The 20,985-nt window shown below is 40.4% G+C and overlaps 1 protein-coding gene across 1 annotated transcript; it reads right to left on the bottom strand.

Moving 5' to 3' along the window:
* Positions 1–1,983: 1,983 nt before the first annotated feature.
* On the bottom strand, positions 1,984–20,985 carry MS4A1 (membrane spanning 4-domains A1). The gene is made up of 7 exons (XM_010986998.3): positions 20,821–20,985; positions 15,718–15,892; positions 15,149–15,268; positions 13,715–13,774; positions 11,892–12,128; positions 4,729–4,830; positions 1,984–3,863 (listed from the first exon to the last, which is right to left on the bottom strand). Exons 2-7 carry the CDS (start codon positions 15,874–15,876, stop codon positions 3,648–3,650), a joined length of 894 nt encoding a protein of 297 aa, XP_010985300.3. The 5' UTR covers positions 15,877–15,892; positions 20,821–20,985; the 3' UTR covers positions 1,984–3,647.

Consider the following 20,985-nt stretch of genomic DNA (forward strand, 5'->3'; position numbering starts at 1 on the left):
ACTAGACCCTTGTCAGATATGTAATTGGCAGGTATTTTCTCCCCTTCTCCCCTTCTGTGGATTGCTTTCACTTTCTTTATGGTGCCCTTTGAAGTGCAGAAGTTTTAAATTTTGATGATGTTCAGTTTATTTACTTTTTCTTGTTTGCTTATGCTTTTGGTGTCATACCTAAGAAACCACTGCCTAATCCAAGGTCATGAAGTTTACACCTATGTTTTCTTCTAGGGGTTTTATATTTTTAGCTCTTACACTTAGGCCTCTGATGCACTTTGAGTATATGGTATGAAGTCATCGTCCAGTTTCATTCTTTTGCATGTGGGTGTCCACTTTCCCCATCACAATTTGTTGAAAAGATTATTTTTTCCCCATTGAACTTCCTTGGATCCCTACTGGTTATCTTTTAGTACATTTATTTGTTATCATCTCCAGTTTGGCATTAAGATTTGAAGGCAGGGAGCTTCTTTTATCTTTAGGTATACCCTTCTTTACTTAACAGTAGGCCAACCCATAGTAGGTGCCTAATGGGTGCATTGCCAGTATCTCTCTTTCCAGCCAGATAGGAAGCTCTGAAAGGAGAGGACTCTGATTATTTTTAGTTCATCAGTAAGCTGAAATCAATAAATATTCTTGGATGAGTGAATTAATGATTGCTTACTGATTAGTTCATGTCTTACTTGAGTAGTTTTGTTCTCTCTTGCCGCAGAATACATACTAGGTAAGTAATTTTCTTACACTAAGTCACCAAGGTGAGGGGTAAGTAAAGGGTATACAAGCAGGTTTTGAATTAAAGTTTCCAGACTTTACTTAGGAAAATTGCTCATTTGTGTTTTAGGTTATATACCAGGAATTAAAAACAAATCAAATCCAAACTCATTTCTGTGTGTTGGATTTGTTTCTTGTCAAAGTGTAATAAAAATTAATTTCCTGGTTTTTAACAAGTGCCAGTACTTCCTACTGGCAGTGTGACAAGGCCTGATGTGTGAAGCCATATTTTGAATAATGAGAAGAGGAAATACGTTATCTTTCTTTCTCATGAGTTCTGCAACTCTAAAAGTGACTTAAAAAAAAAAAAAAAAGGAAATACCCTAAGTACCCAATTATAGAAGAGGAATAGTGAATTATTCTCTGTTGATTCAGTGAAGTGCTAAGTTGCGACTAAAAATGATACTTATGAAAATTATGTATCAATAAGGGAATATTAGGACGTAAATTTAAGTATAAAAAGATTGTATTATGCAGTGACTGTGACTGGGTAAAATTACGTGTTGCCATGAACTAGGATGATCAACCATCCTGGTTTGCCTCGGACTGTATGGATTTTAGCACCGAAAGTTCTGCATCCCAGGAAATCTCTCAGTCCCAAGCAAACTGGGGTGGTCAGCCACCCTACTTTGAACAAATGGTCCAAGGGATGATTGGGGAGAAGGTCATAGCAAGGATTTTCATTCTTTTTTGAGAGTATACATCAGTGGTGTCTCATAAGGAGTTCTAAATGAGGTCAGTAAAAACTAATTATTTGAGACTATAAAAATGAATAAAATAAACGGAAATTCTTAAGGAAACCATGGGCGTGGAGACGGATACTCATATACATTTCAGAAGTCAAGAAAATGAAACAGAAATAAGATCTTGTCTTTTCCGGTGGTTTTCTCATTGATGTCTGCCTTGTGTCTACCATTGCCACACCCTCTTCCCGTTCCCCTAGTTCAAGGCAGGGACTAGTCCTAGTCCATTGCCATATGTTGCAGTCCTGTTCTGGAGTACAGAGAGTGAGGAATATGTTCTTAATGACTATTCCATGAACATTTTCCTTGGGGAGGTGTGTAAGAGTATATATTGACATGAATAGTCAGTGTCCTGATGTCTCACAGTTCAAACCCAGATTGGGGTTATGTGAACATGCTTACGGCTGCAGGAGCCTCCCATAGTCAAAATGCTACAAGAGTAAAAAAGACTGGGGAAATATCATGTTGGAATCATCTGTTGCTGACAAGAACACAAATACAGTTTTATTCATTTAAAGCCATTTTGAGGATGTTACATAGACAGAAAATATCCCACTTCCTTTTTTTTTTTTCTAATCACAGGAACTGTCTTCCATTGGTGGACCCTAACAAAGTGGAAATATCACAGAGGGGGGCAATTACATTGTCTATATACCTGCCAGAGTCTGGTAGCACTCAGCATGTAGCAAATGCTCAAATGTAGTTGATAGATTATAGTGACATCTTTCCAGGTGTAGGTAAGTACTAGTATCTCTAAATATGAGCAAGAATCGGGAAGTAGGGTAACTATTCCCTACGGTTTGGCATTGTAACTAATTATGCTGTTTTCAAGTATGATCTTTCTCAGAATGCCTGTAGCACTTAGTGTCTGCATTATATAATCTGACAGCTAATTATATATGAATGATTCTTTGAAGTTTGTGAACGTCTAAGTCTTTTTATCACCAAGGGGTAAAACCTGATTTCTGACTCTTGTGTATGTCTCTCTCAACACCTGTTTCGTGCTACTCAGGGGGTAGGTGCTTGATAAAACCTGTTGACATGGCTCTCTAGTGATTTATGCAGGCATTGGATAGGCAATTTGTTTATTTCAAACATGACAGCATTTGAATAAGAAGATCTGAGTATGAAACAAGGCTCTCAAAATTGCTAGCTGTGACCATTGACAAATTACCTTTCCTTATTTACAAGCTACTTGGCCTCTTTGAATCATTTGTAAAATAGAGATAGGGATTTTTTTCCTTGATCATGGAAGACCAATCACAATTATTTGATAAAATACTTTATGAACTGGAAAATATTCTACAAATACAAGTATTGATTACCATATGCAGTTTGGGTACTCATGGTGGCATTTTTTTCTTTCATTCTTTCTTCTCTTGATGAAAGGCTGAAAGTAGGTAGACAGTGCAAGACAAGAGACTAGAGCAGGAGTTTGGGAAAGTTAAGACAGAGAGTGACGTCATGTCCATGTAAAACCAGTGCTCTTTGTACAAAGACAAGGCTGAGTACTGGCTCCTTAGAGCTTCACTGATGGGGTGTGGAGACCACAGTGCCAGCCCCATAGAAACATAGTCAGAATAGGTTCTTTATTGTACCTCATTATTATTATTTTTTTACTTTCCTTAAAACAGTGGTGCTAAAGAGACTGCACAAAAAATGTAGATGTGGAAGGAGTTTAGATCAGTTTAGGGATGGCATGGAACACTTTTTTTTTTTCGCCTGGTGTGGAGTCTCCATACTGCAAAGGGAAAAATGAAAAACAAAAAACAAAAAACAAAAAAAACCCAAACCAACCCTACTATTGCTGCTACTACTGCAACTACTGCAACTACTACTATACCTTACCCAAGGAAAAGGCTAATAAGGAATCACGTTCTGCAGCCCTTATTCAGCCTTTTCTTTTAATGTAAGAAAACTGTCCTAAACAAGAAACACGACGACACGATCTGCTACAATGGCCTATATAATTCACTCTCTGAATGAGGATGGGAGAAGGGAGCTGTGGTCACTCCATGTAAAGACCAGAGAGAGATGTGCAGGATGCAGGCAGAGTACCTCCAGAAGTGGGGGGAACTATGTCTCCTGGAAGCTGTGAACACTGATGCTTAAGAAAAGGAAAACGGAAAACAGAAAAGTAGTTTAAGGGGCACCATCATTTTCTATTGGTGAGGATTCCTGCTCTTCGGGAGGTTCTGGGAAGTTTATTTCTGTTTCTTCTTCTTCTTCTTGGACTGGAATAATTTCAATGTCTTCTTCATTCTTTGGTTGGGGAGCTATTTCAGGCTGCTCAACCACCTCTTCTTTTATTTCAATTGCCTGTTCTTTTTTTTCTTCAGCTGACAGGAGAACTATATTCTAAAACACAAAATTGAATACATTTTTCTTGACCTTTATCAAAGGGAACATTTCTCAACACTCTGTCCGAATATCAAATACTTCCTAGTTTTTATGTTATTTATATTGTTTTCTACATGTTTCCAAATCCCAGGATTGATTTCCCAGCTGTTCAAAAATCCATACCACATCACTTATCAAGGCTCATTCTCAAGTCCAGTGGATATCTGACACTTTGCCTGGAATGATCATTCAGTATTTGGAAAAGAACACTGCAATAGTGGAGGAATTTAGATTTTAGTTTTGATTGGCCTTTCTTCAAGATAACCTTGGGAAATAATCTTCTCTCTCTAATCCTATTTTCCTCATTTGTGAAATGAAGGAATTAATGATGATTTCTAAATTCTGTTCCAAACCCAACATTCTATGGTTCTGAAGCCATTGATAATAGATCTGTCACGGGGATATTCATATCTCCCAATTGTGGAACCACCTTGAACTTATTGTTTTGGAAGAGGGATTTTATGAAAAGAGTGGGGAGAAGGGGATACTGAGGATGAAGTGGGAGAACTAGTGGCCTTAATCAGTCTTTGACCTTGAGCCATGCATTTATACATTAAGTATGGAATCCTGAAATCAAGGTGGATGATGGAAGTCAAACAGAACTCAGGGTTATTAAGATGATGCACATACCATAGAACTGGATCCTCTGTCCACCCTTTAAACTTATTTCATTTTCCCTCATTATTGGTATTTTCTGCCCCCCAGGGTCATTTTTTTCCATGACGCTCCCAGTCCCAAAGTCTCATCAGATTACATTCTCCATAAATGATCCTTTGTAGGTGTGATTTTCCTAGAGGAGGGTTGTGAACTATATTCTACTTACAGCTTTGCGTCTGGAGCACATTTTTTTCCATTCAGTCTCAACAATGCCAGCTGTCACAAGTTTCTGGCATAAAGCAAAGATCAGCAACAATGCAAAAATGCCCTGAAGAACAGTAAAATGAGGGTGAAAATGTAATAATGAAAATGTAAGAATATGGTTGGTAGTCAGTAAATGACTGTTGACTAAAATTAAATGAATAAAAGATTAATTCTTGAGGGGAGTAATGACTAACTATAGAAACTACTAGTATTTGTATAACCCTAACCCTTAGCACAACTCCTGTCACACAACAGATAGTTAATCATGTTGCTGACAGAAAGTAAGGGAATAATGGGACTTCCAGTCAAGATGGTGGAGTAGTAGGACCACGAGCTTGCCTATCCTCATGCCTACAACAAAACCATAACTGACTGCTAAATAACCATCAAAAAAAAAAAAAAAAAAAAAGACTGGGACTAGCAACGAAGATCCTCTTCAAGTGGAAACATAAAGAGGGAAGCTCAGCAGGACAGTAGGAGGGGCGTACTCATGATATAATTGGTCCCCATCCCCTCCAAGAGGGCAACCACAAGCTGAAGAATAATTAAGTTACAGAGGCCCTTCCACAAGAATGAGAGTTCAGAGCCCCACGTCAGGCTCCCCAGCCTGGGGTTCTAGCACCGGGAGAAGAAGACTCCAGAACATCTGATTTTGAAGGCCAATGGGGCTTAACTCCCAGGACTGGAAGAAACAGAGATTTCACTCTTTTGGGAAGTGCAAACAAAATTTTGTGCATGCCAGGTCCAAAGGCAGAGGCAGTGACTTTATCGGAACCTGGGCCAGACCTTCCTGCTGGTTTTGGAAGGTCTCCTGGGGAGGTAGGGGGCAGCTGTGGCTCACCCTGGGGAGATAAAAGCTGGTGGGGGAAAAGACATTCCTGGAGTGTTCATCTACATGAGCTTTCCTGGAGGCTGCTTGGGTCATTAGCACCAAGCCTTAGCCCCACCCAACAGCCTGTAGGCTTAAGTTCTGGGAAGTCTCAGACCAAGCAACATACTGGGTGGGAACACAGTCCCACCCATCAGAAGACTTCCTGAACCACAGTCACCTCTAGACACACCCCTAGACACAGACTTACCCACTAGAGGGCCAGGACCAAGCTCCACTGAGCAGTGGGCAGGCACTGACTCCTCCTGCCAGGAAACCTGCACAAGCCTCTAGTCTAGCCTCATCCACCAGGGGGCAGACACCAGAAATAAGGAAACTACAATCCCAAAGCTTGTGGAAGGAATCTGCAAATACAGGCCAGACTTCACCCGGGACTGGCTGGACCCTGGCCCTTGGGTGACAAGAGAGGAGTATACTGCTGGGATGCATAGAACATCTCCCACAGAGGGCCACATCTCCAAGGTCAAGAAGTGTAACTAACCTACCTAAAAATACAGATAGAAAGAGAGACAGTATGAGGCAGCAGAAGAATATCTTTCAGGCCAAGGCACAAGATAAAATCCCAGAAGAAATAAGTGATGGGGAGACAGGCAATCTATCTGAGAAAGAGTTTAGAGTAAATATGGCGAAGAGTTTCAGAGAACTCAGGAGGAGTATAGACGCACAGAGTGAAGTTTTTAGCAAAGGATTAGAAAATATAAAAATACCCAAACAGAGCTGAAGAATACAATTACTGAAATGAAAAACACACTAGAAGGAACCAAGAATAGACTAAATGAGGCTGAAGAATGGATCAATGAGCTAGAAGACAGATTAGTGGAAGTCACCACTGCAGAACAGAAAAAAGAAAAAAGAATGAAAGGAAATGAAGATAGTTTAAAAGAACTCTGGGATAGCATGAAGCACACTAATATTTGCATTACAGGGGTCCCAGAAAGAGAAGAGGGAGAGGAAGGACCTGAGAAAATATTTGAAGAGATAATAGCTAACAACTTCCCTAACTTGGGAAATGAAACAGTACCCAAGTCCAGGAAGCACAGAGTTCCACACAGTTCCTCTTTAACCCAAAGAGGAACACGCCAAGGCACATAGTAATCAAACTGACAAAAATTAAGGATAAGGAGAAAATATTAAAGTCAGCAAGAGAAAAGCAACAAATAACATACAAGGGAACTCCCATAAGGTTATCAGCTGATTTCTCAGCAGAAACTCTACAGGCTAGAAGGGAGTGGCACGATTTAAAGTGGTGAAAGGGAAAAACTTTCTTGGAAAAAACCAAGAAAACTCTATCCAGCAATGCTCTTGTTCAGATTTGATGGAGAAATCAAAAACTTCACAAATAAGCAAAACCTAAAAGAATTTAGTACCACCAAACCAGCTTTACAACAAATGTTAAAGGAACTTCTCTGGTCATCAAACCATAAGAAAAGAGAACAAAAAGAAGAAAGAGAGAAAAAAGACCTACAGAACAAACCAAAAACAGTTAACAAAATGGCAATAAGAACATACGTATCGATAATTACCTTAAATGTAAATGGATTAAATGCTCCAACCAAAAGATATGACTGGCTGAATGGATACAAAAACAAGACCCATATATGTGCTGTCTATAAGACACCCACTTCAGAGTTAGACACACATGCAGACTGCAGGTGCATGGATGGAAAAAACTACTCCATGCAAACAGAAACCAAAAGAAAGCTGGAATAGCAACACTTATATCAGACAAAATAGATGCTTAAAGACTGTTATAAGAAACAAAGAAGGACACTACATAATGCTCAAGGGATCAATCCAAGAAGAAGATATAACAATTGTAAATATATATGCACCCAACGTAGGAGCTCCTTAATATATAAGGCAGTTGTTAACAAACATAAAAGGAGAGATCAACAATAACACAATAATAGTGGGGACCTTAACACCCATTTATATCAATGGACAGATCATCCAGACAGAAAGTCAATGAGGAAATACAGACCCTAAATGATACTTAGGCCAGATGGACTTAATTGACATCTGTAGAGTATTCCATCAGAAATCAACAGAATACACATTCTTAAGTGCACATGGTACATTCTCCAGAGTTAATCACATGTTGGCCCACAAAGCAAGCCTCAGTAAATTTAAGAAAATTGAAGTCACACCAAGCATCTTTTCTGACCACAATGCTATGAGGTTAGAAATCAACTGCAAGAAAAAAACTGCAAACACGTGGAGGCTAAACAATATCCTACTAAACAACCAGTAGATCACTGAAGAAATCAAAGAGGAAATCAAAAAATTCTTTGAGACAAATGAAAACGAAAACACAATGATCTAAAACCTCTGGGACACAGCAAAAGTAGTTCTAAGAGGGAAGTTTATAGTGATACAAACCTACCTCAGAAAACAAGAGAAACCTCAAATAAACACTTAATCTTACACGTAAAGTAGCTGGAGAAAGAAGAACAAACAAAACCCAACGTTAGTAGAAGAAAAGAAATCATAAAGACTTGAAATAAATGAAATAGAGACTAAAAAAGCAATAGAAAAGATCAATGAAACAAAAGCTTGTTCTTTGAAATGATAAACAAAATTGATAAACCTTTTACTCAGACTCATCAAGAATAAAAGGGAGAGGGCCCAAATTAATAAAATCAGAAATGAAAGAGAAGTCACAACCAACACCACAGAAATGCAAGGGATCGTAAGAGGCTACTATGAGCAACTGTACACCAACAAAAGGACAACCTAGAAGAAATGGACAATTTCTTAGAAAGGTACAATTTGCCAAGACTGAATAAGGAAGAAATAGAAAATATGAATAGACCAGTTACCAGTACTGAAATTGAATCAGTAGTTAAAAATCACCCAACAAACAAAAGTTCAGGATCAGATGGCTTCACAGGTGAATTCTACCAAACATTTAGAGAAGAGTTAACACCTATCCTTCGGAAACTATTCTAAAAAATTGCAGAGGAAAGAATACTTCTGAACTCATTCTATGAAGCCACCATCACCCTGACAAAGATATCATGAAAAAAAAATTACAGGCCAATATCACTTATGAATATAGATGCAAAAATTCTCAACAAAATACTAGCAAATTGACTCCAACAATGAATTAAAAAGATCATACACCATGATCAAGTGGGATTTAACCCAGGGATGCAAGGATTCTTCAATATTTTCAAATCAATCAGTGTGATACACCACATGAACAAATTGAAGAACAGAAACCATATGATCATCTCAATAGATACAGAAAAAGCTTTTGATAAAATTCAACATCCATATATTGTAACTCTCCAGAAAGTGGGCATAGAGGGAACATAACTCAACATAATAAAGGCCATATATGACAGACCCACAGCTAACATCATACTAATGGTGAAAAGCTGAAAGCATTCCCTCTAAGATCAGGAACAAGACAAGGATGCCCACTCTTGACACTTGTATTCAACAGTTTTGGAAGTCCTAGCCATAGCAATCAGAGAAGAAAAAGAAATAAAGGGAATCCAAATCAGAATAGAAGAAATAAAACTGCCACTGTTCACAGATCATATGATACTTATATATAGAAAACCCTAAAGAAGCAACCAGAAAACTACTAGAGCTCATCAATGAATTTGGTAAAGTTGCAAGATATAAGATTAATATATAGAAGTCAGTTGCATTTCTATATACTAACAATGACATAGCAGAAAAAGAAATTAAGGAAACAATCCCATTTACCATCGCACCAAAAAGAATAAAATACCTAGGATTAAACGTACCCAAGAGGCAAAGGACCTGTACTCTGAAAAGCATAAGACACTGATGAAAGAAATTGAACATGACATAAACAGATGGAAAGATATACTGCATTCTTGGATTAGAAGAGATGGATATTGTTAAAATGGCCACACTATGCAAGGCAATATGCAGATTCAGTGCAATCCCTATCAAATTACCAATGATGTTTTTCACAGAGCTGGAACAAAAAATGTTAAAATTTGATCGAAACACAAAAGGCCCCAGATAGCCAAAATGTCTTGAAAAAGGAGAGTGGAGTTGGGGAAATCATGCTCCCTGACTTCAGACTATACTACAAAGCTACCGTAATCAAAACAGTATGGTACTGGCACAAAAACAGACACATAGCTCAATGGAACAGGATGGAAAGTCCAGAAATAAACCCACGCACTTGTGGTCAATTAATCTATGACAAATGAGGCAAGAATATACAATGGAGAAAAGACAGTCTCTTCAATAAGTGGTGCTGGGAAAACTGGACAGCTACATGTAAAAGACTGAAAGTAGAACATTCTCTAACATGATATACAAAAATAAACTCAAAATGAATTAAAGATCTAAATGTAAGACCAGATACTATAAAACTCCTAGAGGAGAACACCCTTTGACATAAATCATGGAATTATTTTTTTCAAACTGGCTCCTAGAGTAATGGAAATAAAAGCAAAAAGTAAACAAATGGGATCTAATTAAACATAAAAGCTTTTGCACAGCTAAGGATACCAACAAAAAAGTGAAAAGACAGCCTACATAATGGAAGGAAATATTTGCAAATGATGCAGCTGACAAGGGACTAATTTCCAAAATTATTTAATAATTTCCAACAGCTCTTACAGCTTAATATCAAAAAAGCAAGCAACCCAATCGAAAAATGGACAGAAGACCTAAAGAGACATCTCTCCAGAGCAGACATCCAGATGGCCAACAAGTACCTGAAAAGATGCTCAACATCACTGTTAGAAAAATGCAAATCAGAAGTACAAATGAGATATCACCTTACACCAGACAGAATGGCCATCATTAAAAAGGCCACAAATGACAAATGCTAGAGAGGGTGTGGTGAAAAGGAACCCTCCTACACTTCTGGGGGGAATAAAAATTAGTGCAGCCACTATGGAGGTCAGTATAGAAGTTCCTTAAAAAACTAAAAATGAACTTACCCTATGATTCAGCAATCCTATTCCTGGGCATATATCCAGAGGAAAACATAGTTTGAAAAGACACATGAACCCCAGTGTTCACAGCAGCACTATTTATAATAGCCAAGACATGGAAACAACCCAAATGTCCATCGACAGATGACTGGATAAAGAAGATGTGGTATATATATACAATGATGAATACTACTCGGCCATAAAAAGAGAGTAAAATAATGCCACTTGCAGCAACATGGATGACCTGGAGATCATCATTCTAAGTGAAGTAAGTCAAAAAGAGAAAGAAAAGTACCATACGATATCACTCATATGTGTAATCTAAAAAAAAGACACAAATGAATTTATCTACAAAACAGAAATGGATTCACTGACATAGAGAACAACCTTATGGTTACCAGGGGATAAAAGGGGTGGGGAGGGATAAATCAGGAATTCAAAATTTGCAACTCTTGGGGAGAAATAGAAATGTTAGCTATCTTGACTGTGGTGGTAGTTTCATTGGGGTATGCATCTATCAAAATTCATCAAATTGTACATCTGAAATATGTGTATTTTACTGTAGGGGAATCATACCACAATAAAGGTGTTTTTTTTATATATATATATACACACACACACACATATATATATATATATATATATACACATATACACACACACACACACACATAAACACACACACGCACGCACATATGAATAAATAAATGGTAATACCAAAAACAAACAAAAAACAAAAAAGAAACGAAAAAAAGAAAGCAAGGCAGTAATAATTAGTTGAAAAATCAATTCTATGTAGGCAGGAATAATTCCTGAGTCCCAGATTAAGTGTATCCAGCTTTAGGTGGTGTGGTATCATGGGAAGGAAACTTCTCCATACTTGGGAGATGCATTTTTTTCCCCCTTCAAACTCTACACCAAAAAAGTCTTTGAGGCAAAAGATGTTCATTACAACTTAGCTTCTTCAGTATTCATCTTAATCAATAATAATAATGAATATTAATTCCATTAATGATAATATAATAATGGTACATTTTAAAGTAAACACTAAAGTAGCACTTTCTATCTACCAAACACTATTCTACCTGCTTTGCATGTGTTAACTCGTCCCTCAAAACAGCCTTATAAGTACTGTTACCTTCCCCATTTTACAGTTGAAGAAACTGAGGTACAGAGTGGCTAAAATTCTTGCTCAAAGCTGTATAGGCAATAAGTAACAGACATAGACAGTCTGGATCCACAGCTTATGGTCATAAGAAAAATGCCATACTTCCTCCCTGAAAATAAATCTAGTTTCACACTTACCAAGAACACAGATCGTATGCTGTCACAATATTTCATAGATAGAGAGTTTTTGTCAGTGGGGTTAGCTGGTTCACAGTCGTGTATGTTAATGTATGGCGTGGGAACTTTAATAAAATTCAAAGTCTTCATTTTAAAAAAATGGGAAATTGTGATATTAAATATGTCCATGATCAAAAAAATTACTCCAGAAATCGCAGCAAAGAGACTCAACGAGTTCATTATGATTTTCCCTTTGACCTGAAACAGATACATAAATTTTATCAATTGGGCTTAATTCATAATTAGAGAATATAAGGTAGGATGGAATTTCAGATCCCATTCCCCTGACTCAAAAAAGTACTACACCTAAATCATACTAAATTAGACTTCTCTTGGTTGTTTTTAGTCTCTTGGTCACTATAAAATTAAAAAAGGAAAAAACCTCCAAATCTCAAGCCTGTTCCTTTCTCAGTCTTCCCTGTCTCCTTCATGCCGTCACCATCCAGTCAATTTATCAAGAAAGCATTCTATGAGTGATCCTCGTACTTGCTTTCTCTGCCTCTGCCACTGCCACCATCCTACTAGGCATTCGGTACCCAATGGTTGAGTAAATGAAAATAAGTAGTTACCAGGTTCTATCTTTCTGCATAAGAGGGGAGAAGGGAGAGAGAGAAGAAGGTTCCTCAGCACAGTGAATCAGGATGGTATTGTGGGTATAGGTAGGGACAGAGCAGATAGAACCCTGTAGGTCCAAACCATCAAGTGGAAAAAGCCTGCAGCGAGAACAGTAACACCTGCTCCCTGTTGACATAGGATGCAGTCAGCACCAGTCAGACATCTTTCAAAATACAATTAGAGCTGATGTCTCTGGGTAGCACGGGTAAGAGGATGCCTGTGTGCCCATTCTACCTTGCAGGGATACAAGGTTGAAACAGGAAGATATATGTGACAAGTACCATAATGGTACGGGGTTATTGATGATTATTTTAAGACACATACTTCACCCCGGGTTGTACGACCTACAGGTGGCAAGTCTTCAGGACTGGCTGTGTTTGGAGAAGAAATACAACTTGATCTTCATAAACAGCGCCCCCTCCCCTCCAAATTGAGTTTGTCAGACTACCTCCAGAGAGGTGCCATCTTAATCTCCTCAGTCCCTCACTGATTTTGCAAGTGACTTAAATTAGTTATAGCTTAGTAAGTGTAAAAAAAGCTGAGGAAGGAAACTTGCTGGTAAGCTCTTGACCTGCAGAGAATTGGGAGTTCTTCCTGGATGTGACTGTGTCCCAAGGGCTTATACGTAGCAGAACACTCTAGCTCTTCCTAGCCTCTGAGGCACCTTCATATGCGTGACTCCAGTTTACCCTCAGGATAATTGCATACAATAGCAAGGACTGTCATCTCCATTCTCTGGGGGAAAACTCAGAGGTACGTAGAAGGAGACTGACTTGCTCAAGGTTACAGCTCAGGGTTAACTAGGACTTGAGTCAATCACAACATTGATTACACAGTCTTCCTAAATCCTGGTCTGAGAAACGACAGGGCTTTCAAAGAGATCTTAGTCTCACGGAGCATTTCACATTCCTAAGACCATAAGCATGCTCTTTACTGATCTGCCTTTAATTCTATTTCCATGGACATATTTCAGGTGGACCTCATCCCCCTCCCTCTTTTTTTAATGAAGAAAGCCAACAACAGCATCATAGAAGATCTTTTGCTTTTTCAGACTAAGAGATAACTCAGTACTACTGTGATTCCAAAGGTCTGCAAGGTCCTTGATTTCAACTGAGAAAATAGATAATTTTCTCTGATGTGTGGGGAAGAAGGACATAACGATCACTTGCCAAACTCTCCCTGGAGTTTTTCTCCGCCGCCGCTGCCAGGAGTGATCCGGAAATGATAAACTGTAAAAAGAAAGGTGGTGGGTGGGGAAGCGGGTGGGAGAGATGGGAGGAGCAGCAGGGAGGGAGAGAGGAGGGCAGACAGAGAGGGAGATCACTTTAAACATTGAGAAGTGGTTGTCAAAAAGTTATCCACACTTTCACCACTTTCACTAAATTATCCAGCCCTTTTTATTGGATTCATTCACTTTTTCAGCCATATCTCTCCTTTATTCAGATTCAGCCGCATTCAGTCCATGCCTTTTAGTCAACTGACTGGGGAGCTGTGACCAGAAATATACTAAGACCAGAGGCAGAACTGGTATTTCCATGCCAATTAGTACTCACACTGTGAATCTGAAAGTTTTATTTTTAGTTTCCCTTCCTTCCTTCCTTCCTTCCTTCCTTCCTTCCTTCCTTCCTTCCTTCCCTCCTTCCTTCCTTCCTTCCTTCCTTCCTTCCTTCCTTCCTTCCTTCCTTCCTTCTTTCCTTTCCTCCCTCCCTCCCTCCCTCCTTCCTTCCCTCCTTCCCTTTCTTTCTTTCTTTCTTTCTTTCTTTCTTTATCTGTGGACTTGTGGAATTGCTCTTTGGAGTTCACAGTGATTTACATAGCTTTGGTGGAGATCAAAGAGTGAATCAAAGTAGAAGAAATACTTGGCCTGAATGTCATATGATGCTATTAAAATAATCACAGGAAGTGATCATTATGTCTCATCTTCCTTTTCCACTGTTCAGGCTGTAAAGTGTAGGAAACTCATGTTCTAATCCATCTCTTCTTGTTCTGGAAATTTCAATCCTGGACTCATGTTTATAATAGTGACTATGAAAGTGTCATGGTGATGTAAACATCACTGCCCTGTACCACATCCAGACAGGGCTACGAGCTTGGAAGACATGCACATGAGACAGACATAAGGAATACTGCTCTGCTGATAAGTGAGAGGAGATTTATTTGGGTTGAGACTGATTTCACCACGTGGACAGTAACTAAAGAGAACTGTAGGGAAGAAGGGCCAGGCAGAAGGAAGTGGGGTGTTCCTGCTCCTCTTTGCTTTCTGAAATATCATGCTCTTCTACAGTCCAAATGTCTAGTACCCACACCCCCACCCCGCCTTAGCCCCCGCCATTGACTTGGAGAGGTCCTGCTTTGGGCAGTCTTCCTTCCCTGTGGAGATCCATGTAGGGCAGCTTTCTCTGAATTCCCATCAAGCATGCCCACTCAACTGTGGGACTCATGCTCTATTTAGTCAACCTCTATTTCTGCTAAATTCCTTCAACCAGATAACCTACTTCCTTCCTATGTTTTCTTCTACACGGAAATCATCAAGTATATTCCTGTGGAGCTTTTTAATGTTTTTGTCTGCATCACTCCCCAAATGGTTGTTAGTTTTTACTCACCATAATGCCTCCCCAGAAAGGGTACCACAGAATTACACAGATCGGTACGTAGACCTCCATGTGGATCAACAGGAAGCCGCCTATGGCAATGTGGAAGAGCCCATTCATAATCTGGACAGCCTGGGGAGGGAACAGGGGCACTGATGGATGAACTGAAATCACCAGTCAGAAAACAGAGACGAAGCTGGAAGCCCTAGCTCCTGAGCTGAGTGGGGCTGCGTAAGATGCCCAAAAGCAAGCGATGAAGGTATCAAGACCCTTGTCTGGTTCGGATCCATTTTCCCCACCACCTGAGGCATTTCCAAGGCAGTTATGCCTCGGATGTTGAACTGGGTAATGAACTGGGATGGGAGACCCCTAACTCTGCAAGCCTCAAAATTAAGGGGCATAAAATCACCATGGTAATTTCTCTTTACACCTCTGATTTTGCCCACTGTGTCAGACAGAAAGAACACCTCAGGCTGGATCAAGTACCCTCAGGTCGGCTTGAACTCTGTACCTGGCCTACAGCATCTGCTTCTATAGGCCAGAGAATCCCTGGGGTGTGGAATGAAGGGCAACCGACTTACCCCGAGAGCCTTAGATTCCCTCAAGAAGAAGCCTTGGGTGGGGCCCACCATTGAAGGCACCCTCCTGGGAATCCGTCTTTGGACAGGATACATGGAAATAGGACCTTTCATGGGATCTGCTGGGACAGCCCCAGTCATCGAATTTCTGGGTGTCGTCATTTCACCCTCCAGACTCCTACAAATAGAGCAAAAAATTAAGTGAGCAGAGAGAGAACAGGATTTTTGGCAGCCTTTTGTCTTGTGTCATGCATCTGAATACTTCCCTCTGTCTTCTCTCCGTGGGTGTCACTGATGGGAGGCATGGCCTCTTCCTGGCAGCTTTGGATCTGAGGCAAGCCCTACTGCCATGTCCCAAGACAGTGTCCAGAGGGGGCGTCTCAGACAAGGATGGACGGGCTCAGGGATCCCTGCCATTATTCTGGGCAACCATGTTTGGGACATGTTTTCTCTTCATAGAGAATATCATGCTCGTATATCTGTATGTTCTGTGTGTCTGTCATCCTTGGATGCTTTTCTTCCGCTTTCATATTGGAAAATGTACTTTGTGTTGACTTGTCCTTGTCCTTTTGCTTATCTGCTTTTGTCCATTGTGATGGACCAGATGCATCATGATGGAGTATGATGGGGAGCCATCCTTGGAATGAAGAGGGCCTGATTCAGTCTTCCCGTACCTCTAACTCTGCGACCTTGAGTAAATCATGTCAAGGAGGCTCTCTAAGTTTCTGTGTAAGACTATAGCTTCCTGAGTCAGAGTGCCTAGGTTCAAGTCATGATTCTTCTATTTGCTGTGAAACTTTGGGCAAGTTTCTTAAATTCTCTGGGTCTCAAGTTCTTCAGCCATAAAATGGGGATAGTAATCATTCTCATCTCATAGGGTTGCTGTAAGACTTAAATGGGCTGGTGGTGTGTGCATGGCTGGTGTCTTTTCATTGTTGGGGGCGTGGCTAGCTCAGATGTCAGCTTCTCAGAGAAGCCTTCCCTGAACCCCTAGTGCACAGTGCATCTCACCACACCCCATTTTATTTGCTTCATGGCCTTATCAGTTTGAGGAATTACCTTATGTGTTTTCTTGTTTCTTGTCTGTTTCTCCCCACTAGAATATAAATTCCATCAAAGCAGAGATCTTGTGTTCTCTCTTACTCAATATTTAAAATTATGCCTGGATTTAGTAGTGTCTTCATAAATATTATCAAAGAAGTAAATGTATATATAGCACTCGTGTCTCAATAATTATTAGCTGCTTTTGTTGCTGTTCTAGTTCTTAATATTATTACCCTTATGAGCACTAATTTCTATTTTTTATCTGAAAAATGAGAACAATACCCCTTTCACAGACATGTTGTGAGAAATAAGTTCGTTAACACATGTGAAAGTACCTAGTACGCAGGGAGAAAGTAGTAAATGCTGTTTGTTCGTAGAATTCTTTGTCTACATGTTTCTGGAGAGAAACGTCCCTCTCCAGCTCTGACACTTTAGGACTGTTCAGCCCTCTTCATCTTGTCATCCCCTTTGGTATTCATTTCTTTATGTCAGTTACTTACATGAATCCTATTGGGTCTTTCCTGGGCCCTCCCTGGAAATCTCTCTTGAGGGACACATCTTTGGCCTTGTCTTTATTGACTGTAAGTCATGTAAGGGGCCTTGGAGGCCAAGGCTGTCTGTCCAGCTTGCTTATCTTTAAAGCCACGCAGAGGCGGGCACCTGCAGGCTTGCCGTAGGACAGGTGCGTGGGCGTCTCCCAGGCCTCACATCTGTACCCACTTTCTAGTAACAAAGGCATTTCACACCTAGAATCTCATCTGAGCCTCACAGTGTAGACAAGGGATGAATCACTGCCCCTATTTTGTAGAAAGGGTAACAAGGGCACAGAGAAGTTAGGTAACCTGTTCAAAGTGACATAACCATCAGAGATTTAAAGTGAGGACTCAGGCCTAGCCAACAGGGTATCGATGGTACCAGGCTGCTTTGTCCTCCGTGGGGAATAGGACTTCCGCCTTTCACTTATGAATCTCTTCCTTCTCCTTCAAACAGATGTGCTAAGTGGATGACTGTAAATCAGCTGAAAACAGAATACCTGTCTGGGCCATGGCTGAAGGGGAAGACAGGAGACTTGGGGTGCTCCACACTTGTTTCTGTCCCAGCTCTAGATTACCAGATGTCATGTGGTCTTAGGGATCTGCTTTGTACCACAATCCACCCCACAAGACCACCAGCACAAGGGAATGTATGAATATCGACCACTAAGGAGTTTACAGACTGATTCTGGTCTCCAGGCAGAGTTTTTAAGGCTAATCAGAACCTCAGAAACCATTTGCTCATTTGACAAATGAGGAAGCTGTGGCCTGGGGCTGGGACATTGCCTTGGTGAAGACCTTGCACCTATAGATGGAGCCAAACCAGAAAGCAGCCACCAAGGCTCTGAGGCTGGTGGTCTTCCTGCTACACCACGGGCTGAACCACAGAGTTGAAGTTGTTTACTGGGCTATTGTGTATCTAGTTCCAACTCCCCCAACACCTTCCTTACTAAGTGGGCATTTTGTGTTTTTTTAGATGTGAAAATGGAGGTTCTGAAGGGTTAATTAATTTTTCCAGAATATGTATGCAATGAGCTTGGAGTCACCACACTCCTGTCTGGAGGGCTCGTTTTAATGAGGACAACTTAAAGATCAAAAGTCATCCATTGGACAGAAGGAGATGATTGGACTACCATTATTTTAATTTTTCTTTATTTTTCAACTGCCTAAGGCTATGTCTGTGTGATCGGTGGGATAAACCTTTTACGTAAACAAGTCCTGCCTGATCTGTGTCTACAACGGCTAATGGCAGTAATGACCTTTGGAGGGGAGTATTTTATTTCTCTTAAAACGATGTCTCACCATGACAGCTATATTTCTACAAAGCCTTCAACACATATTACTGTAAAATAGTTCATAAACATAAATATACTTGTTTCTATATGCTGCTTTATGTTTTATGGAAATAATCTCTCTGAAATATATACATGTTTTTATGCCAGGTCATTGTAGACTAACTGAGGAATGAAAGATTTTGTTCTATGGGAACATAAAACTAGACCATACACTCTTACAGATATTGTAGATTCCTGCAGCCTTAGCCTACATGTTTTTTCCCTTAATTGTTAACAATGACTGTTTGTTTCAACTGTGTGTTGTTCAGTGAACAATTGTGCTCAAAGACTCGTTGGTACACTAGTAGTGGTTACCGACCACGTTGGTCAAAATGTGGTAATAATAGGGTTCTATTTTCACTAAATTGTATTAAAATGAGGACTCAGTGTATCAGACGTGGCCCTATTTTATTATATCAATTTCTGCAAATCTTTTCTGATTTTTAAAAGGCACCCCTGTTTCTGCATCCATCCACTGAAGAAGATCTCACAGTCTTTATGGGTTTTGGTTTGAATAATGGCTTTTAGGTCCAATAATTCCATCATTTACTGTGAAGTTCAAAGCTGCCTAGCTTTTGTTACCTCAACTTCCTCCTTTGCCACTCAAAATAGTTTTGCATTTTTATCCTTTGTGGCCTCCTGGGCGCTTATCTCTGAGGAAGAATGTTCTTACTTCCTTTCCTTCCTTACTTGCTTCTCAGCCCCTCTCCTTCCACCAAGACGTTAGTCCTTCAGAGAAATCAGTCTGGCATCTTTCAGTCTCTCATTCTGTTCAGGGTGGTGTGTAGCAGAAAAAGCTAGTCCCAGCTCTGTCCCTTGCAACTTCTGTGATCCGATCTCTCAATCTCTATTCAAAGTCTTGTTTTGAAAACATGAGATCATTTGCAATTGATAAACTATTAACCGCTCAAAGAATAATTGTTATTACTGGACCCTTTTTAGGATTAAAACGCGCCGCAGTGTCCCCCAATCCCAAAGCCGCATGCCTTTAATCTAGCGCCGTCCCCCGGCCACTGCCCAGTCTCCCCAGCCCTGTACCCCTAGCTTTTTAAAAGCGTGTCGTTCCACTCGCTTCCTCCACTTCCTCACCACCCACTCCCTCCTTCGCACTTGGCAGCTAGTTTCTGCCAGAGCCACTCAGTTGAAACTGCTTGCTTCAAGGACTGGGCTGAGAAGCCAGGCAGCATCCCTCAGATCGTTTCATTTCTGCTTCCCCGTCACCCAGGTTGAAAACGTTGGAGCCATGTTCCTCTCCAGCTCCTTTACCTCCCATGGTGGGTCAATGGCCAAGTCATGCCCTTTCAACCTCCTTAAAGTCTCTTGTTTTGCACGTGGACTTTTTTTCTACTTCCAGTGCTCCCTCCCAGCACTGCCCCCCCTCCATGAGTTTGATTCTCATTTCCTCTCCTTTCATTTCTTCTCCTGGTTTAGCACAAAAATCTTGCTTTTCTACCTTCCATCTTTCTCTTTTCTAATCCATCCTCCCAAGGCTGCTAGATCAGATTCCTCAATCACTGCTGAAGTTCAGCTTTCCCTGAACTTGAGCTTTTGCTCCAATCTGTAATCACCTGCCAGAGGAACCCTTCACCTGGCCATCAGCTCTACCTGAGAAGCTTAACACCATCCAGGGATATTCACATTTAGTGGGATATCTTTGGAGACAAAAGCATTTAAAGCTAGAGGAATGGAGTTATTTTCATTAGAGCCATGACTGATTATTTTCTTACTTGGTACCAGACGGTTCTAAGAGCTTCAGGTTTTGAGCTCATTTAATCATCATAACGCAGTGGGTATTAATTACTCCTGCCCCCATTTTATAGATGAGGAAACTGAAGAACAGAGAAGTTTAGTAACTTGCCTGAGGTTATATGGCTTGTAAATAAATAGTAGAGCTCAGGTTTGAGCCCAGCAAGTTAGTCACTATGCTTTAATGGACATGATGCAATCGACTACTTTTGTAGAATGACTCGCAGTTGACTGGCCAGAGTCATTCTTGAGAGAGAGAGAGATTAAGGTTAAGGTAGTAGGTGGGCAGCAAGCCTCGGTATTGCCCCTCCTCAAATGATGACACTCTCAGAAAACCTAACCAAGGAAGCCCTAGAATTAAATCCAACAGTCTCCAGTCTCCAAAATCATCCCATGCCTTATCCATCCCTTCTGGTCACTTAAACAAAGCAAGTTGATTGATTCCTTACCTGAGTCTCCAAGGCTTTAGGGCTCAAGGGAGGATTCGGATGCTTGCTGCTGAGTTCAGTTCGACAGCTACTTTCTCAAGCACACAGCGAGTGAGTGAGATGGTCCAGGCCTGGGATCTCTGACAGATACCAGGTGACAGGAAATCAGTGGCTTCTGCTACCTTG

This window comes from Camelus dromedarius, chromosome 12 (genome assembly GCF_036321535.1).
Source record: "Camelus dromedarius isolate mCamDro1 chromosome 12, mCamDro1.pat, whole genome shotgun sequence".
Lineage (NCBI taxonomy): Eukaryota > Metazoa > Chordata > Mammalia > Artiodactyla > Camelidae > Camelus > Camelus dromedarius.